The sequence below is a fragment of the Oreochromis niloticus genome, linkage group LG6 (assembly GCF_001858045.2).
Source record: "Oreochromis niloticus isolate F11D_XX linkage group LG6, O_niloticus_UMD_NMBU, whole genome shotgun sequence".
NCBI lineage: Eukaryota > Metazoa > Chordata > Actinopteri > Cichliformes > Cichlidae > Oreochromis > Oreochromis niloticus.
Window position 1 is genome coordinate 8,231,402 of NC_031971.2, and position 16,222 is coordinate 8,247,623.

The following is a 16,222-nucleotide window of genomic DNA, read 5'->3' on the forward strand; positions in this document are numbered from 1 at the left end:
CATACTTTAGTTCTCCTGCAAACCCTGCACATGCAGTGAATTGAAAATCTTGAATCCAATGGCTGAAGGAAAACTTTGGAAGACCTTCTGAAAGCCTGGAGAAATATTGCTCAAGATCATTTTCAAGTAATATTGCAGATAATTATTGCTGCAGCACAAGGCCAAAAGTGTTCATCTTCATCATTAGACACCTTCAAGTCCCTAACCTTTAAGGGAATCACTACTGATTCTAATTTCTCATTTCTTTTCCCATCAACTCAAGTAAATGTAGTAACTGATCCATGTTAAATTTGTGGTTTTTTAATCTTTTTTAATCTTCAAGTAATTAATTTGTCCACTAGAAGGTTACCAGGGTTCTTGAGATTGCAAGTGAAGCTCTAAATGCTTTTATTGGTACATGAGTTCACAAAACGTGATGGCTGAAGTTTTGCTTTCTATTTTCTTTCTCATTCTGACGGACATTTAACATGAACAGAGAGACGTTCTCTCATGAAAAATATGCCTTTAAAGAAACACGTCTCCTCGGGTTGCTGGCTTTCAAAGGCCTCACTCAGCACATCAAAATAGCGTTGGCTTTGAATTGACAAAGACCGAATAGGGACCCTTGCATAGCAGCTCAGTATAAATAGCTGAGGACGTTCAGATAGAAAAAGAGATGGAAATGGGTAGCGGGGCAAGAGATAAGAAGACAGATGTAGATATGTTCAATCACCGTGTATCTTCTGTGATGGGTTGCACATTTGATCTTGTTCAGTTTTAGTTGCTTTGATGTGTATTTGATCTCAGGGTTATAATGGGGATCACACACAAAGGCGCCTAACCAGATGAATTGGGGGGAAAAAACGGCAGCAGATCAAAGGCATTGCCACTCACCTGAAGCTTCCAGGCACACAAAACAAAAGACAAAATCTGTTTGCTGCTTTCTGACGCTTTGGCATCTAAATCCATACAGGTGGTACATTTGAACAAGATAGAACGCACATGACAATTTGACAAAGTATGAATAATTAAACTGCAGGCTCTCTTTCCAGAATAGTCTGGCAAATGAAAAAAAAAAGCCGATATCTAAATTACATCAGTCAATATATTAGAAACAAGTTTTTTTTTACTCCCCAAACCCTACTTCCCTTTTCTTGTGCTATTGAGGACATTCAAACTCTAAAATTACCTTTAACTTTGTGTGATTTAGCTCTGACATATGTATGGCTGTCCATGCATAAGGGCAGCCTTTAAAAGCTGTACGTAACAACTGCAATCAGTGTTTTAGTACCTTATGATGACAATGATCCCATCAAAGACGTTGTAAGGGTTTCTCAGGTAGTTGAAAGAACCAAAAGCTGTGAGCTTGAGGATCATCTCCAAGGAGAACATGCTTGTAAAGACGATGTTGCAGATCTCCAGAACATTGGTGAGCTCCTCTGGCTGATAGCATAGAGACAAATAAAAGTAAGAGAAATTAGAAACGAAAGAGAGGTATATAAGGATGATACGTAGTGACATTCAAAACAGACAAGGCTCTAGTTACTAGCTAAAAAGAAAGTGTAATTATGCTTGATTAGAAAACCTTTAAAGATAATAAAGATCTCTCTTCTGGAGGTCTCAGTTTGTTTGACAATCAGTAAAATATAGTTGACATGTTCAAATAGTCTGTAATCTGCTGTCTGCACCGATCCCAAACAGCAGCAGGCAACAGTTAAACCAATTATAAAGCTCATCAATACATTTTGCAGATTTTAATTATAGAAACAAAATGTACTCAGTCCACCCTGAAGACAGCTGAAAGACCACATTTATATCCAAAAAAAGTCTTTAAGAGCTCAGATTTCATATACAGCTTCTTTTTGGTCTTCAGTTGTCAGTTTAGCATCATGGTAATTGCACTGCCCATATTTAATCATAATAAGTCAACTTATTAACACTCTAGCACAAACATTTGTTATTTCTTTTTTGTTGTTTTATTTATTTCATTCCTCCATACGCCTTTGCTATATATATATATATATATATATATATCTACAAAAAAACAAACAAACACCCAGCACGCCCCTACGGGCGGTTTATCCTTCAAGCTCGGGTCCTCTACCAGAGGTTCCTGCGCAGTATCTTAGCTGTTCCCAGGACTGCGCTCTTCTGGACAGAGATCTCCGATGTTGTTCCCGGGATCTGCTGGAGCCACTCGACTAGCTTGGGAGTCACCGCACCTAGTGCTCCGATTACCACGGGGACCACCGTTACCTTCACCCTCCACATCCTCTCGAGCTCTTCTCTGAGCCCTTGGTATTTCTCCAGATTCTCGTGTTCCTTCTTCCTGATATTGCTGTCATTCGGAACCGCTACATCGATCACTACGGCCGTCTTCTTCTGTTTGTCTACCACCACTATGCCCGGTTGGTTAGCCACCACCATTTTGTCCGTCTGTATCTGGAAGTCCCACAGGATCTTAGCTCGGTCATTCTCCATCACCCTTGGGGGCATCTCCCATTTTGACCTTGGGACTTCCAGGTTATACTCGGCATATATATATATATATATGTATATATATATATATATATATATATATATATATATATATATATATATATATATATATATATATTTGCTTGTCGTCTAATGTTGTTCTGTTTCATTTGAACACATCTCTCTCTTTCTGGCTTTTTGTATAGATTTGCTCAATATGATGAAGAACAGCCATATATATACACACAGACACACATGCAAAACACTAAATCTGGCACATTCGTGATTTCCAGCACATCTCTATTCCACAGAGCTCCTCTGCAACTTCAGCAATGACATTTCAACATCCCAGAATCAATGAGCATTGTGTTTATCATATTTACATGTCTGCGCGCATGTGTGCAGCTTTTTGTTACCCCTATATACTGTGTGTTTGTCATGCCTAATGACTGTTTGCAGTGTGAAAACATGGGCTAATGATGTATGCCCACCAGTGTCCAGACCAGTCAAACAGTGCTGGCAGTCCCTGGAGATCCATTACTGCTGTCTCATTACTGCAGACCTGGGAACAGATCTAAAGACTTGAGTTTTTTGATTAGCTGATACATGGAATCAAATTAGAAAAGCAGGGATTTTCTATCATACTGAGGACTTCCAGGTTGATTTAGAAAAGTAAGCCGAATTCACTTGTGAACTAGTAGTTTGGGCTCTAAAAATACCTGCAATCACACAGTCAGATCTACATTTGTCAAGGACAGGTGTTCAAATCAATCATACACTGCAGTTAAACCAAGGTTCATAGTCGTAACTTTCTCAGTGAATAATGCAACAAACAGGTACAACAGTTTGAAAAGAAAGGAAATTTTCACAATTTGAGCCAATTTATTTGAAAAGGCAAAATGCCAACAATGCCAAAGCACTTGTCCTTGGCACACTGTTGGACGAAATCAAACTTGACCTTGAATCTTCAACTAAATGAGGTCATGCAATAACTCAGTGCATCACAAAGTCTTGCAGCCTATTGAACTTCTTTTTGATTTTGGCTTAAAAAGTGAGACACACATAAATTGGATGCTTATACGCAATTAGCTTTGTCAGATGGTGCTGCTGACTATCATCGTCTTTAGGTCTGTGTGTGTGCCATCCTAATCTAATTTGTCCAGCTCTTAGTGGACTCTTCTTGTTCAAATGAGCCGGTCAATTCTGCATAAATAACATGCAATAAATGTGTTGGACAATCAGTTTTTTGCTATTTTTTTGTCTTATGCTTATTTGACTTTATTTATTCATGTTTATCTTTAGCCATATACAGTTCTGCCCCCTTGGTGATTTCTCAGTTAAGACTTTGGCAGTCCTGCGAACCACATTGAGCGCCATTATCCACAAATAGAGAAAATATGGAACAGTGAAGAACAAGAGCACATGAACAGTCACAAAAGAACCCAGAACAACATCTGAAGAAGTACTCTGATCTGAGATCTTAACTGAGAACGACTGAACTTCAGAGATCTGAGAATCAGTGATACGAATCAACGAGCACAGCGGTCTCCATCATCTGTGGATAGGAGAAATTTGGAAGCCCTCAGACTTTTCCTAGAGTTCACCATCCAGTGACTTGATCTCAAAATATCCAACTGGACAACAATCTTAAGTCTTGTATGGTACAGTGGCCAGAAGTCACTCCCCAGTATACAGCACATTTCCACATAGCAAAATTGGTATGGCCCAGATCAGGCCCACACACCGCAAAGAAGGACGGCCGTTTGGTGGCCCAGACCTGGTTTGCCAGAGGCAACCCACACACGGGCCAGCACAAGGCCAGTTGCAGACACACTGTGCTGGCCCAGAACAGTTTCAGCTCTGGCCCCAGATGTCAGCCTAATGTGGACCTTAATCAAGCCATGTAATAACAACATGTGTCAGAACATAATAGTGAAAAAGTAACATGACAAATCTATGTTCAGACTTTTTCTTATACAGCACTTTTCTACTCTCACAGATTAGTGAAAGTGCTCTATACAACATGCCACATTCACACACTTTCACTACACTGAGCACTTCCTAACTACGTTCACAGTAACAGGTAGACTGGATGAGCCAGGGATCGAACCACTAACCTTCCGATTAGTAGGTGACCTACTCTACCTCCTGAGCTACAGCCACCCAGTGAGAAACATGAGTAAACCCTCACTAGGTTTTGGATAAAGTGTACACTCACAAACCTGTCAAACCTGCATTTGAAACATTGGCCACCATAGCAGTATAGTATTGCAACATGGCATTTAGGTCTTCTAACTAAAATAGGAAAATAGGAACATAAACAGTGCTATCATTGCCAGACCTGGCCCACATCTGGTTGACATACACCCTGCCACGACACCGGTCAGTCAGAAGTGCCAGCTTGATGCCAGATCCGGGCCAGACCTGTTTTCTTTGAGCCTGGGCCACATAAACCAAACCACAATCGGGCCAGATGTGGCATGCCATCACATAGACAGTGCCATCTATGCCAGACTTGGCCCATATCTGGATGACATACCACTTACCATGCCAGAAGTCAGCCAGCAGTGCCGGATGGTGTTTTAGCTAGCCAAACAGTGTGGCTGATGAGGAGTGAAGACACGCTAATGACAACATGTGCAACCGTTGGAGATGTGAGAAGGACAGATGGAAAAATTTAGGTGAAACTTAAGTTCTTAATCAGTTTTGTGCTTATTCTAGTGTCATTTATAAGAATTTTCATCTATAATGGTCAATAATCATTAAATCCTATTACTATGAGTAGCAGAAATGCTACTGTGTAATTAAATATTTTACAGAGTTAATGGAATTTTCACAGTACCACATGCTTGTGCTACAGCACACATGTCCTTGTGCAAAATGGGAAAGTTTTAATTTTATCATGACAAAATTTTATCTCTAAAAGGTGTAAATGTCTCAATTCTTCCAGAGCACCCTTGCACCACAAGGAGGACCTTTACAGGACTCTCTCCCAGACCACAGTAGGACTCTCTCACCCAGTGCACAGCAGGAGCTTCACACTCTGGCTCATACTCATAAGACAAGTCAGAGCTTTAAAGTAAAAATGTTAAGTGTGCTTTCAAAATTGGAGTTCATAGCTGGCTGGGTTTGGTTGGCAGTTCATGTTTTGCCATAATTAAAATTAAATATTTAGACTTTCAATAGTGTTAACATACCACACAGGTCATGAACAAGATTTTTGTAATTTTCATTATAAGTGGGCTAAAGCCCTTCATTAAAAGTATTCTAACATAAATGTAAATGCTGTAATTTGATTCTTTTAATAAACCATGTAAATTGGATGCATGCGATGCTGGTGTGATCAGAGGGCACACGTCTGCTGTTGCTCACAGTGGTCCAAGGGTCTGCTCAGGGAGTTTGTGTGTTTGTTGAGACACATGAAAAATTAGAGGGAACATTGGTTGTAACATGGAAAAATGTAGAACAACTGAAACTCTGTGAACACTTTCCAAATGCTCTGTATTATTATGTACTGTATTATTAAGACCACATCTATTCTCAGGCCAACTTTCATGAACTAAAGTAGAGAAGCTAAAAACATCCATGGCCACAATGATCTTTCATTTTTCTCGTTATCTCGAGATAACAACATGTGTTTTCTCTTGGTAATGACTTTATTTAATAATTAAGAAGTTTACGGATAGAGATCAAACAGCACTGCTCTATGATTGTCTGTCTTTGCCCGAATATTAGAATTAAAGGCAAACAGAAAGGATCCAATGTGATGATGCCGGAGTAGCAGTGGTTGCATTCTCAGGGATCAGGAATGCCATTTCAGCAGGGTGCGAACTACAGGGGAGCCAGAGGGAGCTCGTCTCCTCTTAATAAGACACAAGGTCCCTGAAAACATGATTTATTAAATTTATTAAATATGCTTTTTTGGTGTGTTTTTTAAGTTATTTATCTTTTCTCATGGAGGGTGATTCATTACTAAGTCCCTTTACTAAGGATACCGGCATGCATTCTTTGCAAGCTTGACCTCACCCATCTCTGCTAAAGACAGATGTCGGAGAACACCCTGCAGCAGTCTGACTTGATAAATCATCAATTAGCCCATGTGTAAGCAGGATTCAGTTCTGATGTATAAACCTCAGGTTTGTTGAAAAAAAAAGATAAATTTGAGTGAAATCTGCAGGGATTGACATGGACAAAGTAACTTATTATCTATAATAGAGTATTGTTATACAGTATTATACTTGTTTACCGGGCTGGAGCTAAATATAACATTACTGGCTACAATAAGCTCTTCTAGTTACCAAGTTGGTCAGAAGTGTGAGTAAGTTTTTCAGATTGACATATGTGACCTATCATTGACCCAGGACCTTGTGTTGTCTTTGGGTCCTGCAACCTTATTTAATTAATAACAATTTTAATAACTGACAATCATACAGCAGTCCTATGCACCCCCTCCCGCATCATTAATTCTCAAATGACAGTTATTTTTCTCTGATATGTTATCTCAGTTGGGCAGTTCATCAAGCTCAGCGGTGGATATAAACTGGCTAAAAAGTAGATGGACTGACATTATTGGGTGTGTATACTGGTGGGCAAAGGATTTGGCAGTGGTATTGTGATGCTTTGCTTAGCCAAGGACGCTCAACAAGGACGTCTTCTTCTGGGGTGGCGGCCAGGTTTCCCTGACATATAAGACTGATTCAGTTTAAATGCAAACTACACAAAGAATGTTTGCACATTTAAGACCCAACACCCTGGTCACTGATTGAAAACAAACCCAATGCAATTTATAATACACACACACAGAAATATATTCAAAACACCCAAACACAAAAACAATATAAAACACCATCAACTAGTAAATTCAGTGCACTAATAGTCCATGATCTCAGTTCAATGTTGAATGTTCAAGTTGCTTGAGTTCATTCACAAAACTAAAGACAAAGAATCCACTATGAGTTTTTTTTATCAGTTCCTCAGTTAATTCTCTGTCAGTCCAAAACAGTCACACACAAGAAAAACTGCAGGTTTTCTACCCACAATGACGCAAAACAAGGAAGTGAGCTCGGCACTTTCAAACAAACACTTTCTGGAATGGATGCCCGATTCACCACTTTATTCCAGTGGAGTGTCCCAACGTGAAGTTAGCCTACCCGTCCTACTGCACAAAGGGAACAAATAATGCAGTTTCAGCTGAGATGGGCCACAGAGGTTATCTCACTGCTTCCTTCTCTGGCATCTTTCATCCCAAGTCCTGGCCCTCAAGAAAGAGAGTAAATGGGCTGAACCCTCTGCAAGTGCCAAATCCGGGCAGTGACTCGCTATTCTAATTACTATATATATACGTTGTTATGTAGATAAAGTTTTATTTTGTTCTCTGGCACAAAAGAGGAGGAAGGTGATTAAGTTGAACTTGCGGCTAGAAGATGACAGGATCCTGGCTGTCACGAAAGGAACAGGGTGTCCACATGAACTAACAGTGGTTAGAAGCGAGAGGAACAACCTGTCAGTTTTACTACCAGGTCCTCAAGACCACATACTATGGATGATACTGTTTGTCAAGAAAAGCTGCCAGCAAAAACATTCAAATCTGCTCTGCTGAGAGTCTTTCCACAGCACAAACCTCGGTGATGACAGCTGGCCGAAACAGCTGAAAATTCTGTTCCTCGCTGAGCCTGGGTATTAGACATTGCTATCCGAGGCCAAAAGAACTAAAGATGAGGAGATTTAAAGGTGGTAGAAGAGACAAAGAGGACAAAATGCCACGAGTTGATGAAGGACTGGCACTAAAATAGATTGTATGTCAACTTTGGACATACAAAGTTTCCTCACCCCAAACCGGTTATGGCAAATGCCTGCCCCTACCTGAGCCTGGTTTTGCTGGAGGTTTCTTCCTGTTAGAAGGGAGTTTTTCCTCCCTACTGTCTCCACCTGCTTGCTCATAGCGGGTGATCTGATTGTCGGGTCTCTACAATATAAACGGCCTTGAGGTGACTGTTGTGATTTGAAGGGCTATATAAATACAACGGAAATGAAAAATCAAAAATTCATCAACCCGGCCGCCTGAATGAAGATGTCGTCCTGGCAAACACATCTTCTCACATGGTCTATAAGATAGCAACCACCCCATTCATGGTCCCCTGTTTAGCCTTTCAGAAATTTACCATTTTGTTAGTTCTTAATTCTCATTTTTCTCCCTCTCCACTCTCAGTAACTGTCTGTGAATTTCTACAATGTTCTGATAGAATTAATAAACAGCCTATACAACACATATTTACAGAACTGATAGCATCAAAGGATGACATTTGGGCATTGTCCATTACACTGTCTGAATAATGTCTGGTCTCCTGCCGTAGTGGCTGTTGGATATAAAAAAAAAAAGGAAAAACCACCCCGAACAACAACAAAACCTTGGACAGGTGTAAGCACCTCCCTTCTCTACAGGTGGAAAATCACAGTGATGAGGCAGATCAAGCCTCTGATACTCACTGTTCAAACAGAGGGACGCATGACTTCAGTTTGCTAAACAGGCAGTGGAACCACAGACATTTCAGCTCACTATTTCCTCACCATTAAAGCAGCAAAGACGCTCTCTCTCTCTCTCTCTCTCTCTCTGCCTCTCTCGTTCTGCCTCTATTTTTAGCAGCCCCTGAGATGAGAGACGACCCACCACTGCGGCGGTGGCAGGCGTGAGTGGGCGATGGTATAGCAAAAGCAAGAAATATTGATAGGGAAAAAAAAGAGTTCACAAAGCCGAGCATCAGAAACAGAGAGGAAAGAAGAAGAAAAGGAGGAAAAATCAGTGAAAGTTAAAAGAGAACAGGAAGTGCCTTATTTTCATTGCTTGGAGAGAGTTTAATCAGTGCGATCCAAACGAAAGTTCACGCTTGTAAAATATGATGTCATGATCCTAGATGCAATCTGTTGCATAAACTGGGGAAGCACACTATAAAGACAAAATTAAGCCAACACCTGTACGGCTGGGGGAGGAGCTTTACACTGCAGGAATGTGGACATGCAGGGCAATGACAGGAAAGAGGTAGAAGCGACTTTGTAATCTACAAAGGAGCCAACATGGCTGTCTTTACTTTCTATAACAACTATGACAGAGAAAATCTGCAGCACATGCATCTAACATCTCAATAGTTTGCTGTAGTCTCAACTGATACTTACACAACTGTTTCAATGTAAACAAATTACTTTGTTGTGCAGTTCTAGAAGTCGTCAAAAATTGTCCAAGTTATAAATTATTGTAAAGTTATTATTGTTGAATTGTTTGCTGACAGTAGTTAAGTGTCCATGCTGATAGACAACAAAAAATCTATATACAGTACTGTGCAAAAGTCTTGAGTCACCAATTATATCTGAATAGGAAGTGTGTACACCATGTTGTACGTCTCTCCTGACCCACTGATGCGAACAATGCTGATGACAATTTGAATCAAACATGGATTCATCACTCTATAGGACCCATTGCTCTTGTGTAATTTGGCATACCTCAGTGTTAAGAGCTTGACAAAGAAGGCATCTCGACTTTTTTATATTTGCAAAAATGCTTCAGCACTCATCTAAGAAACTTTATTAGAAGCTTCAAGAGTAGGGATGGGTACCGGTGTTCTGACATAAACGGTAGTAACCAGACCGAAAAGCAGCGCACACTTCGGTGCTTTATTTTGGTGCTTTTTTTTTCCTGAGCCAATTCTAGCCAATCATTTTACGTTTCCGAGGATAGTAGGCGGGGCCAGGTACGTACGTTCTTTTAGAGCAGAGCTACAGATTAAAAATGCCCAAGGCAACGCGATCAAAAGTCTGGCTGTACTTCACAGCAAAAGATGCAAACTCAGCAGCCTGCAACAAGTGCTTTAAGCTGATACTGTGATACTGTCAAAGGAGGTAACACCTCAAATCTGATGAAACACCTGGCGACGTATAGCGTTTTTTTTTTTTAAAGCCGAGAAATGCGCCGTGTTTGATGGCTTGCTGCGAGACCTCACACCGTGCACATCTACTGCGGGTGTGGTGCCTGTTATCGGACCCGGAGTTAGCAACATCCCCCAAAAACCTGAAGAGTAGAGTCCTGGCCCCTAGCCCTGTCAGCATAGCAGAAATGATGACGGATGATGATGGCAGCAGCAGCCGTTCTCCTCTGCGTGAGTAGCTTCATGTTGTTCGTGTGTAATTAACGTTGAGTACGCTAACCACGTTATTAAAATAATGCATGTAAGGTGAACTAGCAAACACCGTCGTAGTTACATGCGGCTGTCTTCTTGTTTGATGGCAGATACTCCCTTCACCCTGGCCAAAAAGGCTAAAATGACCAAAGAAAAAGTGGAAAACAGTTAAACATGAGAGGTTTTTGGACAAAGTTTGTGTTTTTTCCATTGTTTAAGCACTGCTTCCAGCCAAGAGTGAGACCATATATGCCCTATAGCTGCAGAAAAGGCTAACATTGTTATCTTTTTACAAAAAAACAGCTAAACATGAGAGGTTTTTGGACCAATTTTGTGTTCTCCATTTTTTAAGCACCGGTTCGAGCACCATTTAAGCACCGGCACCGTTTCAAAAGTCACTAGTCATGAAAGCGTATTTTAATAAAGGGCTTTGCAAATATAGCTATTAACTTTTGGACAGTCCCGCCAGGCACACGACCTGGCCACCCGTGTATCCGGCAGGGCAAGTACCTCCAGGACACTCAGGCCCACCCGAGCCCAGGCTTCTCGTTGAGAAGAGGGTGTCAATTGCATTCAGGGAACAGATGATGATCAAAGCCATTATTGATGAGATAGCAGAGTAAAGTTACAGCAAATGGAAAGTACTCTGTACAAAACCTGGAGCTGTACTCAACTACAATACTTTAGACTTTTTTTTTTCAAAAGGCATCAACAACACAGACACAGTGGATATCATTCACAGAACAATGTTTTCAACCAGGATGTAAACGTTTTTATTTCTGCTGTTAGGTTGTTATAATTGGACATTTTCACATGTTTTAAATGAGACAAAATGTTCACACTTCAGATGTTTTGTTAAATCCAATTGTTTATTTGATTGGTTGTAGTTTTTTATGGGTAAGATGTTATAATACCCTGGTTCACTCAGTGACTACTCCGTCTCCTAAAAATCTTCTTTAGTTCAGTTCAATTCAATCCAACAGTATTTACATACAAATGAATTGAATTGAACTGAACTAAAGAAAAAACCCAACAATCCCCTATGAGCAAGCACTTGGCGACAGTGGGGAGGAAAAACTACCTTTCAAAAGGTAGAAACCTCCGGCAGAACCAGGCTCAGGGAGGGGCGGCCATCTGCCGCGACCGGTTGGGGGGTGGTGGAACCGATGACAAAGTTATACACAACTAAATATTAAAGCAAATATGCTTTTAAATGGATGTTTAGGCACTGGAAGTGACTGTTAATATTTAGTTGTATATTACTGTGATTTTATAGGAGACGGAGTGGAAGTCACTTAAGTGAATAGTCTCAAAAACCAGTTGCGCTTCGTTTTCTTTTTTGGTTTTTCTTTTGGCACTTTGTCTTCTCGGGCCTCTGGACTTTCTGGTTTGGTTGTCTCTTGCAGATACTGCAAAAATTCCAGAAGTGAGATCTTTTCTTCTTCTGTTTGCCCGAGTTGGTTGCAAATTGTTGTGTCCCCCAGGTTTTGCTTCTCCACGATTTCCAGGTGGGAAGCTTTGGTTTTCTCCAGCTCTTCTTTTAAGTTTTGTGCCTTCAAATCATTTTTTTCACAAAGAGCCTCACTGGTGCTGAGTTTGTCTTTCAGCTCAGCAAGCTCACAGTTGGCTCTTTGTTCCTGATCTTCACGCTTTGCAACTTCCTCTTCTAGAGTCTTTTGAGTTTTGAGGAGCTGCTCACGGAGTTGTTCGATCTCTTCTTGCTGTTTTTTGCACTGGATCTCCAACTCAGCTTCTCGATTGGTTTTCACATCTGTAGAGTCTGTGTGTGGAGCTTCTGCAGTTTGTGTTGAAGCATCCACACTCAGCTCTGCAGCTGTGACAGCTGTGTTGCTGTCTTCAACAGGAGCCTCACTCACCTCAGGGGTGAAGTTCTCCTCGGGTGTCTTTCTACGAGACTCTTCCAGCTGTGTTTGGAGCTCAAGGATGGTTTTTTGCGCGTTTCCTCTGCAGCACTGTAGCTGAAAGCGAAGCCAATCTTTCTGAGTTTTAGCTGCAGCAGCTTTGTGGTTTGCAGCTGTCATTTTATAAAGATTGGTTTTGCACATGTTCTGAGCCTCCTGCAGGTGGAATCTCAGCGCACCCAGTTCATCAGTCTCATTGTATGGACGACTGCCATCATTTGGTGTTAAGTGAGGCTGTGGCTGAGATGGCCCATCGTTGGTGTTATGGTCAGGATGGGGCTGATGCGGCACAGGCCCTTGTCTTGGCAAAAACCGTGGATTTTGCCAATGTTGCCCAGGCCCATTATTGGGTTTAAAGTGGGGATGGGGCTGATGTGGCCAAGGCCCTTGTTTTGGCAAAAAATGTGGATTTTGCCAATGTTGCCCAGGCCCATTATTGGGTTTAAAGTGGGCATTGGGCTGATGTGGCCAAGGCCCTTGTCTTGGCAAAAAACGTGGATTTTGCCAATCTTGCCCAGGCCCATTATTGGGTTTAAAGTGGGCATTGGGCTGATGTGGCCAAGGCCCTCGATTGGGTCCAGGGTTTTTGGCTCTGGGGTTTGGGTTTGCATTTTTCTGCATCTTCTTCTTGTTTGCACCCTTTTGTTTGGCAGCATCAGATGGAGTCCCCTCATTTGGTGCCTTGTTTTTCCCTCTTTGGTTTGGGTTTTGCTGCTTAGGGTGAACAGCGGCCGACGAGGTCCCTTCCTGGGGATCAAGATTTTGCTGCATATGTTGCATTTCTCTTTTCTTCGGTCTTACAGTGTCGAATGATATTTTTTTCTATTCGATCGGGGTTTGGGTTTGTGTTTTGTTGCATACACTGAATGTGTCAAATCTTTGTCTAGAGGATGGCTCGTGGTGTGTTCCTATACAGTTGCACAGTTCTGAGACATACTGAGTGCATGCTGGTGTCCTATTTAAGGACTTTTGAGAGAATGTTATTGCTCAATTTCCTTTTGATCCTTTGATCTGGAGTTTGATGTCATGGAGTGCAAATGGAACATGATGTCATCCACTTAGCAGAGAGTCTTGTTTTTCTTTGAAATAGAATTCTACCAAACTCAAATAAAAGTCTTTAACTTTGTATGAGATGTTAAATTCCCAATGGAAAGGCCAAATCTACCCGAGAACTTCAGGAGAAGATTACACAAATAGCTCAGAAGCTTCAATCAATGCTTCAGGATCAACATGTTTTCTATATACACCTTTAGGATGTTGCATCTTCAAAAAATAAAAATGAAATGACTGAGCCTCACACAGGAATATTGTTGCTACTTGTTTTCTGAACCTTCTCTTAGCCACATGTTCATAACATCAGTGTCCGTTCACTGCCTCCTGCAGGACGCTCTCTTCTTCCACTTTCTTACAGAACTGATACTGCCTCTCCTGGCATTACCAGTGTAACAACTAGGGATGGCACCGGTGTCCGGTGCCATAAACGGTAGTAACCAGACCGAAAAGCAGCGCACATTTTGGTGCTTTATTTCGGTGCTTTTTTTTTCCTGAGCCAATTCTAGCCAATCATTTTACGTTTCCGAGGATAGTAGGCGGGGCCAGGTACGTACGTTCTTTTAGAGCAGAGCTACAGATTAAAAATGCCCAAGGCGAAGCGATCAAAAGTCTGGCTGTACTTCACAGCAAAAGATGCAAACTCAGCAGCCTGCAACAAGTGCTTTAAGCTGATACTGTGATACTGTCAAAGGAGGTAACACCTCAAATCTGATGAAACACCTGGCGATGCATAGCGGGTTTTTTTTTAAAGCCGAGAAATGCGCCGTGTTTGATGGCTTGCTGCGAGACCTCACACCGTGCACATCTACTGCGGGTGTGGTGCCTGTTATCGGACCCGGAGTTAGCAACATCCCCCAAAAACCCGAAGAGTAGAGTCCTGGCCCCTAGTCCTGTCAGCGTAGCAGAAATAATGACGGATGATGATGGCAGCAGCAGCCGTTCTCCTCTGCGTGAGTAGCTTCATGTTGTTCGTGTGTAATTAACGTTGAGTACGCTAACCACGTTATTAAATTAATGCATGTAAGGTGAACTAGCAAACACCGTCGTAGTTACATGCGGCTGTCTTCTTGTTTGATGGCAGATACTCCCTTCACCCTGGCCAAAAAGGCTAAAATGACCAAAGAAAAAGTGGAAAACAGTTAAACATGAGAGGTTTTTGGACAAAGTTTGTGTTTTTTCCATTGTTTAAGCACTGCTTCCAGCCAAGAGTGAGACCATATATGCCCTATAGCTGCAGAAAAGGCTAACATTGTTATCTTTTTACAAAAAAACAGCTAAACATGAGAGGTTTTTGGACCAATTTTGTGTTCTCCATTTTTTAAGCACCGGTTCGAGCACCGTTTAAGCACCGGCACCGTTTCAAAAGTACCGGTTTGGCACCGGTATCGGATAAAACCTAAACGATACCCATACCTATTCAAGAGTCACCGGTATTTAACCCCTAGTGCGGGTTGTCTCATTTGGAAAGTTTCCTGAGGATTGTTGACCCACTACTGATCATATGAGTCACACAGGGTGAAGGTAATCACCCATGCCTTTTTTTAAGACTTTAGCTCATGCAAACATAAAGACCACCATTACCTGGATGACTGAAAACCTATACAGACACAACACACTTCCATCATTTCTTCCTGTTTCCATTCCTTACAAATGACTCCTTGTCACCTTTCCACCTGAGACCATTTATGATGAGGCATCAGCGAACAATAGATGGACCACCTGAAGGGCAAGTTGCATCTCTCAGGTCCTGTGTCAGTGCTCAATTTTTTTCCGCTATTTCTTAAGGGCGTGACTTTCAGATACTGTTCATCTGCTGTAGATAGTTTTGTAGTCCTGTCACCTTTTGTCCTCTCCATGTCCAGTTTCCTGAATTCTTCAAAAGGACACACTGTGCCGAGATATGCCAAGTTTGCAACTAATAACTGTTTGGAAATCACGCTGTTGGTGCAAAAATTATACTTCATGCCTGTAAAACTGTGTTATCTTTAGCTGAATCTAATAATAAAGAAATGGGAACAAAGTAAACATGAAGAAATGAGTACTGTCTGAAAACTTTTGCACACTAGTGCATAACCATCTATATATATGAAAGACAGAGAGAGATAATTAAGATAATTAAACATTTAATTAAACAATGAAAGATTTCCCAAATAATGAAATAAATGAGGGGAGTGGAGAAGGAAACATGAACAAATGTAAAAAGCCAGCTGTACCTGCTCGTGGTGCTCAATGCCCATGCTGATGGTGTTGATCAAAATGGCGATCATGATGCCTCGGTTAAAGTACTTGCTCTCCACGATGCCCCACAGTTTCATCCTGATCTCGTACCACAGCTCCTTGCATCCCTTCTTCGGACTACAACAGGACTCTGCACCTTCATGGCCTTGTTTGTCCTTCCCTTTAGTACCGGACTGTACACCATCCCTATCTGATTCCTCCACAGTTCCCTCTTCTGTTTCGTCACTCGCTGCATTGCGAACTGGTCCCACCCCGTCAGAGAGCGTCAGCGCTGCCGCGCACTGGGGGCAGCCGTCTGTGGCGGAGGCAGCAGTGAGGGCCACAGGCTCAGCGGATGAGGCATGGCCTGGTTTGTTGTGATGGGGACATGGAGGGCCTTACAAA

At 41.7% G+C, this 16,222-nt stretch overlaps 2 protein-coding genes across 2 annotated transcripts in view; both read right to left on the reverse strand.

The window, feature by feature from the left end:
* Positions 1-16,222, reverse strand: part of LOC106096648 (voltage-dependent T-type calcium channel subunit alpha-1I) — a 252,424-nt gene that overhangs the window by 78,903 nt on the left and 157,299 nt on the right. The window contains 2 exon segments of the mRNA XM_025908200.1: positions 1,271-1,422; positions 15,814-16,214. Coding sequence (XP_025763985.1) covers positions 1,271-1,422; positions 15,814-16,214 — 553 coding nt within the window.
* On the reverse strand, positions 11,474-13,571 carry LOC109202567 (RNA-binding protein 33-like). Its single transcript, XM_019360321.2, has 2 exons — positions 13,102-13,571; positions 11,474-13,011 (listed from the first exon to the last, which is right to left on the reverse strand). The coding sequence occupies exons 1-2, from the start codon at positions 13,325-13,327 to the stop codon at positions 11,921-11,923; spliced, it is 1,317 nt and encodes a 438-aa protein (XP_019215866.1). The 5' UTR covers positions 13,328-13,571; the 3' UTR covers positions 11,474-11,920.

Excerpts from the sequence above, each read along its gene's own strand:
- LOC109202567 (XM_019360321.2), bottom strand. The coding sequence starts at position 13,327 with ATGCAACATATGCAGCAAAATCTTGATCCCCAGGAAGGGACCTCGTCG. Across the intron at positions 13,012-13,101 it reads CAATCGAGGGCCTTGGCCAC|ATCAGCCCAATGCCCACTTT; the intron begins ATCAGCCCAATG and ends GGCCTTGGCCAC.